Below are 15,737 nucleotides of genomic sequence, written 5' to 3' on the forward strand. Positions count from 1 at the left end.
AGTTCCAGCACATGTGCAAGAGCTTTTTGCCCACTGTTTTCCACGGCTAGCACAAGAAGCGAGTTCTGCAGCAAAGCCATCGCGGGCTCCTCGAGGCGGGCGTACTTACACAGGCATCCTGCTGAACGCACTGCAGGATGTGCTTCGCTGGAATCAGGAAGTCTATGAGGTAGCGCAGTCCATCCCCACGGTACGTCTTCTCCACCACATCAAACACTTGGCACAGCACGGTGGCTGCGGTGGCCTCGAATGGAGGATAGAGCACCGATAACGTACTCTGAATGCAACCGTCCAGCGACTCCGAGTCCTGCCAAGAAAGACGGTGTTAGCGGCAGCACGCTGCGACGTGTCCCAGCGCACCGGCAAGCCCGAGAGCCACGAGCACGGCCATATCCGAATGCAGGAGGATCAAAAGAGCGAAGCCCTGTCCTTTGTAGTTTCTTTTGGCACTGGCAATTTTAGGTAAAAAAATAAAACCCCAGCTCGCTGGAGACGCCAGGGAAATGCTGGCGGAGCGCTGCGCGCCGCGGCAAGATTGCCCGGCTTTTGCTTACGCAGCAAGTCCCTCTCCTGCCTGCGCTGGGTGGGGCTCCTATTAAACCATTACCGCAACACGTGAGCGCAGGCAAGCGGGCGAGAGCGTCATGGGGTGCACAAACCCGCAGGCCCCGTGGTTTGAACAGCCCGGGCTGGAAACACCAGGCCACGTTCAGGGACGTTACGTTGCCCGCCCGGCCGAGGGGACTTGCAGGAGCAGCTTCGGAGCGGCTGGAGTTGCTCAGCGTGCTTCACGCTGTCACTAAGAGTGCCCATGTGGAGCTTTGGTACCAGGGAAAGCCCCTCGCAATTGCAGAGCTGTTTGGTTGTTTGCCCCTCGTGATGGGCTCACTCCAGGAGCCAGGAAGTTCTGGCAGCGAGAGAAGCCTCCCAGCAGGATCTGCAGACTATGTGTGAACGCGATTGCCCTTAGCAGCACAGCGTGCCCACGTAGCGGAAGAGTTCCCATTTCCTGCTCACGGATCAGAGGTGGTGGTTTCACCACTTTCCCCTTTGCTCTCGAGAACCTGCCAGCCAGAGCCTGCCCGTGCTGTGAGAACCACTTCCAGTCCTGGAGGCCAAATCTGGATGCACAGCATGGATGTAAATCAAGAGCGAGAGCAGACAGAGAGACAGCAAGATGGAAAAAATAATAGTCCACATCTGCAGAGAGACTCAGGATCCTCTGTGCCTTTTTAGAGGGGATCAGACTGTTTCACTTCTTCAGCTGTAAGTGAGCACATGGTTATTGCTCCACTGTCTTCATAACATGCAACAGCCTCAGAGCAGAACCTACGTTGACCAGCAGCTGCAGCGGAGAAGGTGCTCCTCGCCCAGGGCTTCCCACCTCCCACAGCCGCTCAGTGATCTTTAGTTTGTCATAGGGAGCACTGGGTTTTTGGAAGGGCAGCACAAACACCCTGTGCTGAGGCCTTCCTTGGGCAGCATTGCCCAGGAGGGATAAGGATGCCCTGGCAGTACCTCTAGAGTCTCTGCCTTCACCAAGCTTGGAGAATGTGCACAAACCATGGCTCTTTTACCGCTCCTCCTCATGTCAGCAACAAGCAAAGCTAAATGGCACAAGGAAACCTTCTCAGTTTTTCTCAGCTCGGTATGTGAGGCCATCTGCTTCCTGCAATACCCATTCAGGTCAATGCAACCAGCTAAACAGAGGTTAAGGAGTCATTTATTGTATCTTCAGCCCAAGGACTTAAAAAGCAGGAGCCCTAAGTGCAACTCATATTTAAATGGTAGGACGGAGCATTTGGTCCCAGCAGGGACCACGAGATGAGTTACACAGACCCAAGAGGTCAGGCTACGTAAGAAGTGTTCCCTGTGCACAGTATCCTGGACCCATTAAAAGAGGCATGGAGGGGCCCATGGTGTAGGGAAGTGGTACCAAATCCAACACAAAAACTTTCACAGCTGGATGTCCAACTAGTGTTGCTAAATATTGACATAACGCACCGAATGGGACATGTCCTGACCCTTGTGAAGCAGCAACAAGAAGCCAAACGCAGCCAGCTAAAGCCAGCTCACAGAATCATGGAGTGGTTGAGGTTGGAAGGAACCTCTAGAGATCACCTAGTCCAATCCCTGGCACAAGCAGGGACACCTAGACCGCGTTGCACGGCATCATGTCCAGACAGGTTTTGAATATCTCCTAAGGAGGAGATTCCACAGCCTCTCTGGGCAACCTCTGCCAGTGCTTTGTCACCGTCACAGTCAGGAAGTTTTCTCTCAAATTCAGGCAGAACCTCCCGTGCTTCGGTTTGTGGCCATTGCCTTTTGTCCTAGTACTGATCACCACTGCAAAGAGTCTGGCCCCATCCTCTTGACACTCTCCCTTAAGGAATTTATACACATTGATAAGATCAGCTCTCAGCTTTCTCTTCTGTAGCTGAACAGGCCCAGCTCCCGCAGCCTCTCCTCACAGGAGAGCTGCCCCAGTCCTCATCATCTTTGTAACTCTGTGCTGGACCTTGCCCAGTAGCTCCATGTCCCTCTTTGCTGGGGAGCCCAGCACTGGACACAGCTGCAGTGTGACCAGGGCTAAGTAGAGGGGCAGGATCCCCTCCCTTGACCAGCTCACAATGCTCTTCCTAATGCACCCCAGGAGACCATTGGTCCTCTTGGCCACAGGGGCACATTGCTGCCTCATGGTCACCGTGGTGTCCACGAGGACGCCCAGGTCCTCATCCACAGAGCTGCCTTCCAGATGGTCAAACCCCAGCCTGTGCCTGGGGCTATTCCTCCCGAGGAGCAGGACCCTGCGCTTGCCCTTGTTGAACCTGACAAGGCTCCTCGCTACAGCGTGTCCAGGTCCCTCTGAACGGCAGCAGGGCCTTGCTGGGTATGAGCTGCTCCTCCCAGCTCCGTGCTCTCTGCTCCCCTGCTGACGCCAGCCTTAGGCCTGTTCCAGCAAGCATCTTTGCCCTTGTCAGCTGCTCTTTATGCGGGAGCCCTCCTGCTCAGCACCAAGCTCCAAGGAGAGCCCGGACAAACGCTCCTGCAGTGCTACGGCCCATAAAACTGGAGGGCAATTTCCACCCGCCCCTCTCCAGAGCGCAGACTCAAAACTTCAGTCAAAACCAGCTGGACGGTTTCTGCACTGCAGCTTCTGCCCCTCTTCTTCCTACCCTGTTTGAGCAAAATTCTTTGAGATGTTAATTCTGCCTCCACCTCCTGATGAATCGGGTTGCGTTTACTCTTGCAAGTAAAACAGAGAAGTAAAAATATTTGCACATGAGTCACAGCGCACGGCTCGAAGGTTCTCACACCATTCCTGCTGCCTTAGCAAAGCCTTTGCAGGACAATTATTAACATTGGCACCAAACCAAAAATCCTTCATATGGTTAAAATAAAGCAAGTCATATATTATCCTGCCTTTAGTGAAATACAGAAAAGAATTGTAGCCTGTAGCTGTTGTAGAGTTCAGGGCTAACAGTGTCCTCCTTCACCCCCTCTTATCTCGCTCTGATCACACCAGGGAAGCAGGACAGTTGTGTGGACCTTCAGGGGACAGAGACTTCTAGCATTAATGGACGGAGAAGATCATGTCATCAATCTCTCTTCTAATCCCACACGAAAAGCCTCAGATATGGGAGCAACCTGACATATTCCCCTGCAGTGAGAGTACAAGTGTCCTCTTGGTGCTGCAGAAGAAGGATGAACTAAGCTGTCCTAGGCCTCAGGCTGTCTCCAAGATGTTGTTATCAAGGGCCAAAGAGCTCCCACAGGCACAAAGAGCTTCCCCTGGGTGCACATCCTCCCTGGTGACACCTGTCCATACAGCCCATGGTTGTCCCTGGTCCCCAGATCAGATCCTTCTTCACCCAGGCTGCACAGAGCAACAAAACCTCATGCTGGGCTCCCACCCAGCAGTTCCCAAGGGACAGGCCTAACCCAGAGGCTGGCACAGATGCCACCTGCACAAAGCAGCCTCCTGCAGGCACGGCGCAGCTCACGCTTCCCGTCTCCAAGAGCATTGCCACCTCGTCCTCCTGGGAAAGGCCCCGGACACTCGCTCCTTTTCAGGCACAAAAATAAACAGGAACGCTCTCCAGACAACCCAGAAAACCTCTCCCCGAGCAGAAACGGTCTTGGGACTCAAGGGCTTTTTGTAAATAACACAGGAAGCCTCTAAACTCCAGTGCCTGTGCCACACATTCACCACACCTCCTGGAGGAGGGACACGCTTTGAAAATAACTCTTCTGTAAATCAAGGCACTAAATAAAGCCCAGGTTAAGGTCATGTCCAGACACAGCAGTTTTCCCTGCTCCCCAGCTGGCAGTTGGCTGTCAGTGCAAAGGATGGAGCGCAGCGATAGGCATGGCAGGGAAAGAGGAAAAGCTCTTGCTGGGATGGGTTGGGTTTGGTGGGCTGAGTGGTATGGGAGAACGGGAACAACCCCGGATGGTCCCACCTAAGAGGGCAGCAGAGCAGAAAAAGTTGAGGAAGGTTTTACAGCCGGCAAGGGACTCAGATCCGGATGGGAGCAGAAGCCGGTGGGATGCCACAGCCCTTGTGGTGAACTGAATACAGCAAGAACATCTCTTCTGCCAAAGCTGGACCTTGGAACCTTGGTGGGTTCCTCAGGCCTAAGAGCCCCTCTCCTCACAAGGAACTTCAGCAGACCCAGGCGAGCTAGGGGAGAGACGAGGTTGCAAGTGACTGAGCAGAAGTGCTAAGAGAGGATGAACAAGCAAGCAGCAGAAAGAAGAGCCTGGGGTCACCTACGTCCCTGCTCAAGGAGCATTTCTCTCCCTTCTACTGCAAGCAACAGCTTCAGCATGGGAGAAGAACTTGCCAAGAAGCAGCCAGTGCAATCAGGGACTTCTTGGCCTTTTCTAGGTGCACTGTTCTAAGTTTCTGCCTTCCACTGCGGGCACGGAGAGGACTGCCAGGAGCTCGAGTCCTGCTACATTTCTGCTTCAGCAGTCAACTTCTTCCTGTTTGGGACCTGCTGCTCATGAGCTAAGGCTGAATACTGGAGACCTTTCTGAGCACCAGAGACCCTTCTGCATGCTTGGAGAACAAGGGTCAGCTTGAGCAAGGAGCAGACAGATGCCCAGGGTTGCGGGCCTTGCACAGGAGAAGTTCTCTACTGCAGCAGCACAAGTGCCACAGTGACATGGAATGACACAGACTGGCTGAAGCAGAGCAGGGAAGGGCTGCCCTGCTGCTCGACCCACCCAGGCCTACAAACTTGTCACCATTTTCCCTACAGCTCACTCAAGCACCTCAGTAAGAAGACAGCATCTTGCTCGAGAACACATCTACAAAAAGTTGAAGGAGAACGTGAAGAAGAGGCCCAGGTCTTACCTGCTGACAACCAAGAGACTCTAAAAGCTCCTTAAATCTACAATGAGCATGGTGAGGCCACGTTTGAGTTGCCCACGGCTATGGCCTATGAGAGGCTATGGTCCTTTCTGGCAGCTGGATTGGCCCATATAACTTGCTGCAGCTTCATCCTGCAGCAGCAATTTAGCAGAAGGGTCTGCACACTCCGTGCTGAAAAAAATCCTGTCTCCACACCCACCCGAACGGCCAACATAGGAGACTACATATCCCAACGTGCCCCAGACGGAGCAGACCGCTCCCTTGCTCGGCAAAGCGAGGAGCCGGGAGGCCGAGGAACAGAGCCCAGAAGCGCCGGGAGGGAACGCGGCCCACGCGCCGCCCGGCTCTGAGTCACAGCCTCCGTCTCGGCTCCCGCTCCGGCTTGGCCCTGCTCCTCGGAGCCCGCCCGCGTCCTGCACACCCCGCTTTTCCTCCCCTGCTGCCCGGGAAGGGGCAGAGCTCCGAGCATCTGCGGGGCAGTGCCCAGCCGTGGCCCCGAGCCAGTTTTTGGGACAGGCATCAAGCAGGGCCGGGTGAGCAGGTCCCTCCCCTGCAAAAGCTGCTGTGTGGCTTGGCCACGGCCGCTCAGCTGACGAGAGAAACCTCTTTTCCAGTAAAAATAGACCTCCAGGCTTTCCACAGCCCTTTCCCACTTTCTGACACAAAGCTCAAAGCCAGGCTGGTTTTTCCTTTAAAAAAAAAAAAAAAGGAAAAAAAAAAGAGAGGGGGGAGAGAGAGAGAGAAAGAGAGAGAGAGAGAGAGAGAGAGAAAGTGTCTCTGTTCAAAAGGGTCTTTAGCTAAAAACAAGGTTTGTTTTCCTGGACAAAAATGTGAGCTTTCCCACTTCGTTTCTGCAGGGAGGAGAACCCTCCCATCCCCATTTCCTGAGCTGCTCTAATCACAGCGGCAATGAGTTCAAGGGAGAAAAATCTTCCCAGAACAAGTGCCAGCTCCGCTCCTCCCGCTGCGCTTGGAGGCTCGGGGGGGAGGCCGGGAGGAGGGCGCCTGCCTTCGGCACCCTGCCTGCCACCGGCTGTTTTCACTGAAAAAATCCACATTTAAGCTTGCAGAGGTGGGATCTCAAACTGCTCTAACTGCAGCACCTTCCTGCGGGGTAACCAGGCTGGCTCTTTGGAGGAGAAAAGCTCAATTTTGTTTGCGCAGGAGAGCGCTTGCAGCCCCGCAGGGTCCTGCTTGCTCGGGGATGCGGCTCACAGCGAGGTGCATCCCGCACGCGAGCGCCAACACAGGACACGGCTCCGTCTGCGCTGCCCACGGATAAACCTGCTCCTGCGGCACCGCAAGAACCGGCGCTCCAAATGCGGAGCCCGGAGAATCGTTTCCAGCTGCCTCCCCTGTGCTGCCCTGGCCTTCCCGGCTGCGGCAGCCAAAGCAGCTCCTACTGGGCAGCGCGCGGGATTATCATTCCAGGCGCTGCAGGAAAACAAGCGCTCACAAGCGATTAACTCATGATCTCTCGTTTAATTAAACAAAGGGAAAAATGAGGTCTTTGCTTTTGAGCTCTGCTGTCCCACTTGTGTGCATGCACAAAGCTGGGTGTCCATTCCTGCAGCCCAAGCAGGGTTTTCATGCAAGGGAACATCTCGGACTGCTTTGAAGGCCACGTGTGACCTCCCTGCAGACCTCCCGGTTTGAAGCTCTCGCGTACCGCGGGGCTTCACCGCAGCTGTCCTCACGCCGAGGCAAAAGGCGGGCAATAGTCCCGTGGCAGAGAAGCAGAGGGAGAGGTAACCTGGAAAGGCAGTGACATCCACAGCCAGCTCTGTACCGCATCTAGCAACATGTCCAGTAATGGAAAGCTGCTGGGCTTGTCCCCTGCCTGACACCTCTGTGCCCAAGACGGGTGTTAGTGCCTCTGACACAGCGGCACAAGAAGCAAACTTGCTCTTGTGGAACCCAAAGCACAAGACTCATCCTTCCCAAAGGCACATGCTCTGGCAGCCCTTTGGAGAGGATGTCCATTCACCTGGAGAACAGCCCTTGCTGTGTCCACACCTGGCACTGGAGAGCCACAATCCCCAGCTGGGATATGACAGAAGGACCTAAAGGTGCATTCAGTCCAGAAACAAGCACTTGTCACTTGAGCTCTGTCTTTGCGTTCTTCCTATCTACCCTTTCTTTTAAGTTCCGGCTTTTCTCTATGCCCTTCTCATTCATCTGTGCAGCACCCAACGCATCAGAGAAGCTCCTGGACAGGCAAGAGAGGCCAAACTGGGGCTGAAATGCAGACTCACAGAGAAAGTTTCCTTCTAGCCAAGAGAGAAGCAGAGCTGGGAAAGGAAGAAAAGCAGAAACTCATGGATAACTGAACTTCCAGTGAGCGGAGTATCTGCAGCCATGCTTCAAGAGGGCAGGAATCAGTGAGAAGAGTCATTTTCAGACCTGTACCGTGTGCTCGGAGACCTTCCTCACCTACCAAGCAATGGTCCTCTCTGCTCTGGAGTACAGGGTCACTCCTGCCACGTGGCACTTGCCTTCTCCCTGTAAAAAGGGTTTCTGGCCCATTCCTGTGCTCTTCACCAAGATCTCCACCAAAAAAACTCATCTGTGATTCCACCGAGCAGCCAGAGCTGCATCTCAGCCCTGCTGTCAGCCCCTCAGACGTCCTCCTGAGAGTGACACAATCCTTGCAGTCTTGTTCAGAGCAAGGAAGAAGCTCCTGCTCCCCAAAGCCTGTTTTTTTTTTTTTTTTCTAGGAGCAATGGATCAGGGAGATGATACAGGAGCTTGAAGAGCATCCGAAAGAACAGTCAAAAGCCCCGTCCTTACAAAAACATGTTCCAGCTGAGACTAAGGCTTGTAAATGGATGAGAGCTTTCTATAAAACACCATCCTACAGCTGGGGACCGGCTTATTTGGGTTTATCTTAATCAAGGGATTAAGTCACTTAATCTGAAATAAGTGTTTAAGTGCCCATTCCTTTTTAAGTATCACTAAGGGCACAATTCATTAGCAAAGCTGCATCACGGTGATGCGAAGCCCTGGGCTCCTTTAAACTCATGCTAGGAGGGCCCAAGGGCTCCATTACGGTGGGTTCGTTGCCCAGGGGTCTGCATGCACCCCCCACCACCTCAACACCACCCCAGGGCAGAGCTGCCTTGCTTTCCACTCCCACCCATTCCCAAGGGCTTCCCCTGGCTCATGTGGTAACGGTCTGGCGGGCCATGGGCCCACCATAAACCTCCATGGTCAAGTGTCACCTTCTTCCAGGAGTCTCAAATGCTAGGACAGGATAAGTCTTGCCAAATGCAACCGATTTCTCATGCCCCAACCAAGAATTTCCCAGTGCACTTCTTTTTTTACCAGCTTTTATCAGATGCACTAAAACACTTGCTCCTACCTGATAGAAGAAACCACTTGAGCTTCATCTTAGTATCAGCACTTGCTCCACTCCCAGCTTTAGGCGTTCTCATCTGCTTGGCAAGCAAGCTTGAGCGATTGCATCCCCCTTAATGCTTGTGTTTAATGCCAACAGAATAACAGGGCAATAGCTCAGCAGAAAGATCCGTTCCTAGCAGTTGTCTGTAAAACAGCCGGGGTGAACTCGCCGCCAAATGGGTCAACTCATTTTAAAGCCTTTAGCCAGGGGCATTAGCCCATAACCAACACCTCGTGTCCAGACACCCATCTGGGAGCATCTTGCAGCAGATGGGCGGCCTGCTGCACTCAAAGCGAAAAAATGATAATCCTTCAGCAAGACAGCTGATGAACACCAGGAATTTATCTTCACGGGGTCAGCATTTAGGTTGCGCCAGCATCTCGTGCATGCTCTGCTCGAGCCTGGAGCCAGATCACCTTCAAATCCACCACTCCCTCTGCAAGATGCAGGAGCCACGAGGACAGGCTCCCAAGCGGACTAGCGGATCACGGAGCTTGAGGATCAAGAGCGGATGCCTTTGAGAAGAGAACTTGCTCTGTTGAACAACTTCGTGGTCCTTCATGGTCTCAATAAGGCAGAGCTTCTCCTGGTCTCGAGTGCTCTGTTGCAATTCGCTTGTGAGATAAGTCCTGCTACATTAAGGAGGAAATTAAGCAACTTGGAAGCTGGAATAGCAAATCCAGAGGGGCCAACTGATCACCGCAAGAGCACAAGGGCCCCTCCTTGCAGGAGCACCTCCCTGCACATCTCTGCCGTGAGATATGAGCTGCAATCAGGTGCCAGTGCGCACCTCGTTTCTGAGGAGCACGCTGCAAGGAAGGATGAGGCAGAAGGACCAAGCAGCCCAGAGATGGACATGGCTCCATCAGCTCAACCTCCAGCAACAGCAAGGAGCATTAGCCCCAGCCCTGCTGTAACACCCTGCAGCTGGTGGGTTACGCTGCCCGGGAGCTCCTTCACTGGGGCCTGGCTTGGACCATCGCTGTGCTCCATGTCCAAGCACAGATGCCTCGGTGCTCGAGAGCCTTAAGCATCAACTGGTGTCCTCCTCCACAGGCCTCCTCCATTCAGATCAGATGCCACCTCCTGACCCATCCTGCAGGCTCAGGATCCTTGGAGCTTGTTGGGCAATGGACACACATGCAGTCAATCATAGGCTCAAACTCTACAACCCCTGAGTAGCTGAGCCTGGGACTTAGAGGAAAGGTTTCTTCCTATGTTCATATATATTTACCTATATTTACATATATATTTACATATATTTTCTCCTATATTCAGATACAGCGCCAGCAGGACACCCCTTGGACAGCAAAGCAAATCAGTCGTTGATTTAGTGGATTGCTTTTGCTAAGCTCCCCAGTTAGGAGGGAGAAAACACAGGCCTTTTTAAAAGTTACTCCCTTTATAGCTTCTTGTTTTTTTCAATCAGAAAACAGTCCCACGTGTCCCATTATTTCCATACATATCAAAGGAGGGTGGGGATTTAACTAACGATTCCTAAAAGGCATCTTTGTGCACTGAAGGGACGTATGCCAAAACGTGGGTGGTTATAAGCCCAAACACAAAGGCGAATACATTCACAGGCATTTTTTTCCCCCTTGATCCATTAACGGGTCTGCATACCAGCCTCCCAGAGCATATGAGACAGACCCTGTTCAAAAGGTAAATGTATTCAGAAAGATGACAACAGCTAGCACAAAACCCACATGCATTAGCCACGTTTGGGGCTCGGCTTCGGCGAGAGGCAGCCGAGATGCAACAGGCCCTCCCAGAGATCCACGCTCCTCTCTGTGTCCGGCCCCGTTTCTTCCCAGCTGAACCATTTGATTCCACTTGGAGCAAGAGCTGATCGCAGCAGCAAGGGGCTCACCCAGGGCATCCCGGTGCACAGTCCCACACAGCGGGATCTTGGAGGAGAAGCTACAACCTTAGTTACGGGGGTTCAACGTCTGTGCTGCGGTATTTAGGAACCAACGCACTGGAGGGATGTCGCTTCCGAAGCGACGAGCAGCGAGACCCGCGCAAGGCTCTTGCCTGCGCTGCCACCTGCACTGCCCGAACCTCACACCTTGGAGCAGGGGGCTCAGAGCAAGAACGGGAGCTTTGGGCAGAGGCTCCTTTACGAGGATGCTTGGAGATCTTTCCAAAGAAGTTTGCATAAGCAAAATGATGGTAAGCAGGGTGACATTCTCTCTCCAAACCTGAAGACCCAGGGTGTAGGAAATCTAGCAGAAGAGGCACAGAAAGAAGCAGAATCTAAGTCCCTCTTTACCCTCTCCTATTACCCCCATGAACCTGTCTTTCACCCTCTGGCAGTTTGATACAGTTGCTCAGCTGTGCCTGGAAGGATTTATTCCCTGTCGATGATTTGATGATGTCGATTCCATTATCTGCTGTTGTAGCAGCTATTACTGCTTCGCCATTTCTTTTGAAGAACTCCAGGAAATCATTTTTAGCAATGGTCCTTCCTTTATACACTCACAGAAAGGATTTAGAGCCCTGTGTAGCTGCAAAGGCAGCACTGCTGGCTCTCGGACGTCCTCCTGAGCGCTTACCACCCCCGGAGTCCTTTGGAAAGCCGGCGTCTCCAGCACACAGGCTATGAGTGCAAAGCACTCCTGCCTCCACAGCACATGTCACAGACCCAAGGGGACAGCTCAGACAGTCACCAGGAGTGCATTCCCACCCCGACGTCCAACACTCGAGCCAGGCACATACTCCATGCTGCTCCTGGAAGCCAGCGCTACGGCCGGAGCCAGCTGTGCTGGGGGACATGGCTCTTCCGAAAGGCTCCATTGGTCCGTACGTGTTTCTCATGAGAAACCTCTTGTGCCTCAGCCCCCGGCCACATGCTGTCCTGCTTTCCCACCTGCGAGCAGAACACACCAGGCCATTTCTGCGCAGAGATATGTGCACAAATCTGCCCTGTCACATCTGCAGCCACCCAGTATTTTTATGGTTAGGAGCTGCGAATTCACCTGCCCAGCTACTTTTTTTTTTTCCAGAAAGAAGCTGGGCATTAAACGCATAAAGTGCCACCCTCTTCACCCCAGAGAAGATGCTTGCAAACCACTTCCATGTGCTCAGGGTTACATCTCTCTGGCCTTTGTACGCGTTCCAACGTCTTGCTCATCTCCTTGGCACAGAAATAAAAGAAGATCGGCGATGCTTAAAGCTTTTTGTGATTCCCAGACTTATTCCCATCCCACCTCAGAAGATGATGTAACTGGAGGATGACAGATGATGTTTTCAGTTGAAACTCATCCTCTCTCCAGCCAGTCTGGAGGTGCCCCCTGCACTTGTGTGCAGGAGCACACCAGCATTTACATGTCTTGTGGTACTCACGCTACTTCCAGGTGCTGTGGGATGACAAGTGGGATGGGTCTTCTGTGACCAAGGGGGCTTCAAGAGAAACAAGGACACTGGGTCTCAGAGCAGCTCTCAATGAGCCCAAGGAAAACATCTAAGCCATGGTGGTTACACCTGCTAGACAGAGAGGGTTAGGTCCATGTATTCATAGTCTGGCTGGAAATGGAGGAGAAAACTCCCTTCTCCGCTGCAACCTTTTCCCAGCAGCAGCTGAGAAGTGTCTCTGATGGAGACGCCTGGCACAGGGGCCCGCTGGGCTTGTGCAGTGTCCTGCAGTACCCACTACCTTGGAGGAGCGGCCACTGCCACCCACACAAGGGTGGAAAAGCAGCCCCGGGCTCTCTGAGCACCTGCTGTGGCTTGAGGGACATCCCCGAGAGGAAGTTGTCCCTCCTGCTTTGGGAACGGAGGCTGGAGGGGACCAGACTGCACCACGGAGCAGGATTATCGGTAGCTTCTCCTCCTCTGACCAGCCACCCAAGAGGCTTTTGCACCTGCCCGAGCAGAAATGGTCCAAGGGAAGCAAAGCAAAGCTGTGCTCTGCCCATGCAGCCCAGCCATCCCCTGGGCCCACCAGCACCAGGCTCCAGGCAAGGGGGAGCCCTTGGAGGGAAAATCACCATTGGGGAAAGCGAGCAAATCCCTGCCACGACAGCCCCTGAGCGGCCAGCAGCGCAGGCAGGAGAGACTCCTGCCATGCTCGCGCTATGAGGCTTCACAGAGCGGTTTTGGGGTAAGTGAGCTACATAACATAACATATTATGGGCCGCATAACAAAAGACTTTATGTATATGCTCCTTTAGGCATCCTCCAGCTGCACCATTCTGCATACCCATCCGTGCAGCAGCTCATCCCTGGCACCAAAGTGTAATGGCCACATAGTGACAGTCCACTGCCAAGAGGAACCACCTGCGTCACAGGCCTCACGTGGGGCCTCACCTGCGCCACGACATCCCCGCTGGAGCCCAGAACAAGCACGATGGCAGTGCCCCAGCAGGAGCCAAACCTTCCAGAGGACATGGGGAAATCCCATGCAAGCCAGCGGACTGACCCCTTGTCAGGTTGATCCAAAATTGTCACCTCGGCCTCCCAGAAAGGTGCAGGACAGGGGAGGGACAGACAATGTGCCACTGCTCACACACTTGCCAGCCTCTGCGTGGCTCTGGCGGGGCCGGGGAGGAGAACCCAGCACATGGGCAGCTCAGGACACAGGGCCCCACATGCCAAGTCTGTGTCCCCAATAGGCAAGCAGGAAAAAATATATATATCAATGCCAAGAGGGGCCCTACACCCCCACGGCCACCACGGCACCCCCGGGTGACAGGGCTGGCACCCCGGGGTCCTGCTTGCCGCCTGAGTAACGCGAAGTGCAAAGCAGAGCTGTGTTCCTGGCCGGCCGCCTCGGTGCCCTGCCCGACTGCAGCTCTGTCCCGCTCGCGCCCTCTGCAAAACCGTTTCCTTACCATGTTCCTGGCCTCCTTTTTTCCTCCCTCTCACTTCCAGAGGCAGTGGTTTTTCTCTTTTTCCTCCATGGGTGCGACAGGGTGGCTCTCCTCTCCCCTCCGACGTGAACCACCGAAGCACTCGGAGTTCTGGAGTGTAATCCAAGCCCTCGCCGCCCCCAGCGCAGCTCCAACTAATCTAACTCATGACACTAGCGGGGCTGAGCAGGGGACCTCCGAGGTTTCTCTGACAGCCAACGTCAGCGCTAGACCGAGCGCGGGGAGCTGAAACCCCCAGCCCTTGGGGGCACGGGCGACGCGGGCAGGAGCAGCGGGGCTGGCAGGCTGCTCCTTACGGCATCGCTGCTCTCCGTGCGCTTCCGACTGCGGATGGAGCTCCTCGCGGACCTGCTTAATACGGATGCTCTCCGTCGCGGTGCTGCCTTCGCCCAGGAAGAGCTGAAAAGCTGCTGGAGGCGAGTGAGCACCCAGCAGACATCCCAGGAAGGTGTCCAGCTTCCCCAAGTGGTTTTCGGCAAAATCCTCCCTGCCTCTTGCCTTGTTTTTTTTTTTTCTTTTTTCCCCTCGCTCTGCGTCTGGAGGAGTTTCCCCGCGCTGCGAGATCCCAAGAAATGCCGCAGGTTAAGCAAAATGCCGAGAAAGAAAAGAAAACGGGACTCGAACACTGTTTTCCTAACTTCTGGAAAAGAAAACAGAGAGGCAGTGACCGCTTGAGGCAGCGGCTGCAAACTGCATTGGTAGCGGCTACATGTGGAGACCTCACCCCCTCCCAAAGGAGGAAGTAATTTAACAAGGCAAGTTTCTCCACCCCTCATTAATTGTTTAAGATGGCCCGGGGCCAAAATGCTGCTGCAGCGGTGGGGAAGGTCACCGAACAGGCAGGCAACAGCGGAGAGGAGTAACAAGGGGAAGAGGGCAGAGCCGCCCAGGGATGGAGGGGGCGGAGAGGCAGGTGCCCGGGGGCACCCCAGGTCTGCCCACGTGCCCAGGCCCAAAGCCTTGAGCCCCAACTCTGAAACAAGCCCCTTTCCCTGAAAGAGGCATCTCCAGGGCTCTGGACAGCTAAGGGCCTCCTCCCACCGCAGCAGAAAGTTGCCTTCTCCCCACTGCAGCTCCCCAGGGAGGCTCTGCAGCCCACGCCAGGTGAGATGGGTCAATGCTACCGCGTCAGCCGAAGGAAAGCGTCGCTGCAGATGCAGGGGTGCTACTCACCCAGCACAAGCACTATCCACTTGTTGGCATCTGCAGCTTCTGAAGGAATTTGTGCTCCTTGTCTGTGTGCACAGAGGAGTGCCCTTTTTTTCTCCAGCCACATTCACAGCAGGAAAATAAGGAACGTGGCAGCCTTCCCCGGCAGAGCCTTGGAGCACTGCTTTCCCTTCCCGCATAAGGCTGCGTTTGCAAAGTACCTTTGCCCTTCATGAACTTCCCCAACATCTCACGGCCCACAAACACGGCTAGACCTTTGCAGCATCCTCCTGGAGATGCTGGGGGGTTGCCCACACTACCCCTTGCCTCGAAGGCAGCAAACCACACAGGGCACCGTCCCTGCAGTGCCACAGCCAGCCGGGAGCTGGTTCCGGTGGAGTCTGGCACCGAGCACAGAGCAAACAGAGGCAGAGCGGATCCACCACGTCTCTCACTGCCAGATGTTTTACAGAGACTTCCTCGCGTTGGCCCTCAACTGCAGCGTTTCAAACAGCCTATGCAAGGTAACCCCAGCTCCCTCCATGGGGTATTTTTAGTCAGCAAACAGGTCTCAGCAGTTATCCTAGGGCTTGAAGAGGCACCAGCCTCTGAGCAGAGAGCAAAAGCCTCCAAGCAGCCTGGTCCCAGCAGCCTCGGAACTGCAGTTGGGCTGCTCAGAACCACTATTTCCTTTTTCATGCTTTTCCAAGTCCTCCAGGCCTAGGAGCACACAGCAAAGGTGTCCATTAGCTCCAAGTTATTGGCTCACCTCACCCCTCCATCCTTATCAGGACCAAGGATGCCATTCCCTGTGGCTCCCTGCACTAAGAGCAAGTTTGTGCCCAGGGAACATCATGATGCTTTTCACCAGATCCAAATAGAGCTTCCCCATGCCGCCCAAATGGGAAAGTGGCCTTTCCCTCTTGTCCTGCATTGT

At 54.3% G+C, this 15,737-nt stretch overlaps 1 protein-coding gene across 3 annotated transcripts in view; it reads right to left on the reverse strand.

Moving 5' to 3' along the window:
* Positions 1-13,884, reverse strand: part of PLEKHG4 (pleckstrin homology and RhoGEF domain containing G4) — a 68,260-nt gene extending 54,376 nt beyond the window's left edge. For all 3 annotated transcript variants that reach the window (XM_088529040.1, XM_088529039.1, XM_088529038.1), the window contains exons 1-2: positions 13,613-13,884; positions 110-307 (exon numbers count right to left, since the gene is read on the reverse strand). In XM_088529040.1, coding sequence (XP_088385166.1) covers positions 110-307; positions 13,613-13,615 — 201 coding nt within the window. In that variant the 5' untranslated portion in view covers positions 13,616-13,884. The remainder of the gene's footprint in view (positions 1-109; positions 308-13,612) is intronic.
* Positions 13,885-15,737: the final 1,853 nt, after the last annotated feature.

Source organism: Tinamus guttatus, unplaced genomic scaffold, assembly GCF_059628265.1.
Source record: "Tinamus guttatus ecotype Peru unplaced genomic scaffold, ASM5962826v1 Tinamus_guttatus_pri_ptg000323l, whole genome shotgun sequence".
NCBI lineage: Eukaryota > Metazoa > Chordata > Aves > Tinamiformes > Tinamidae > Tinamus > Tinamus guttatus.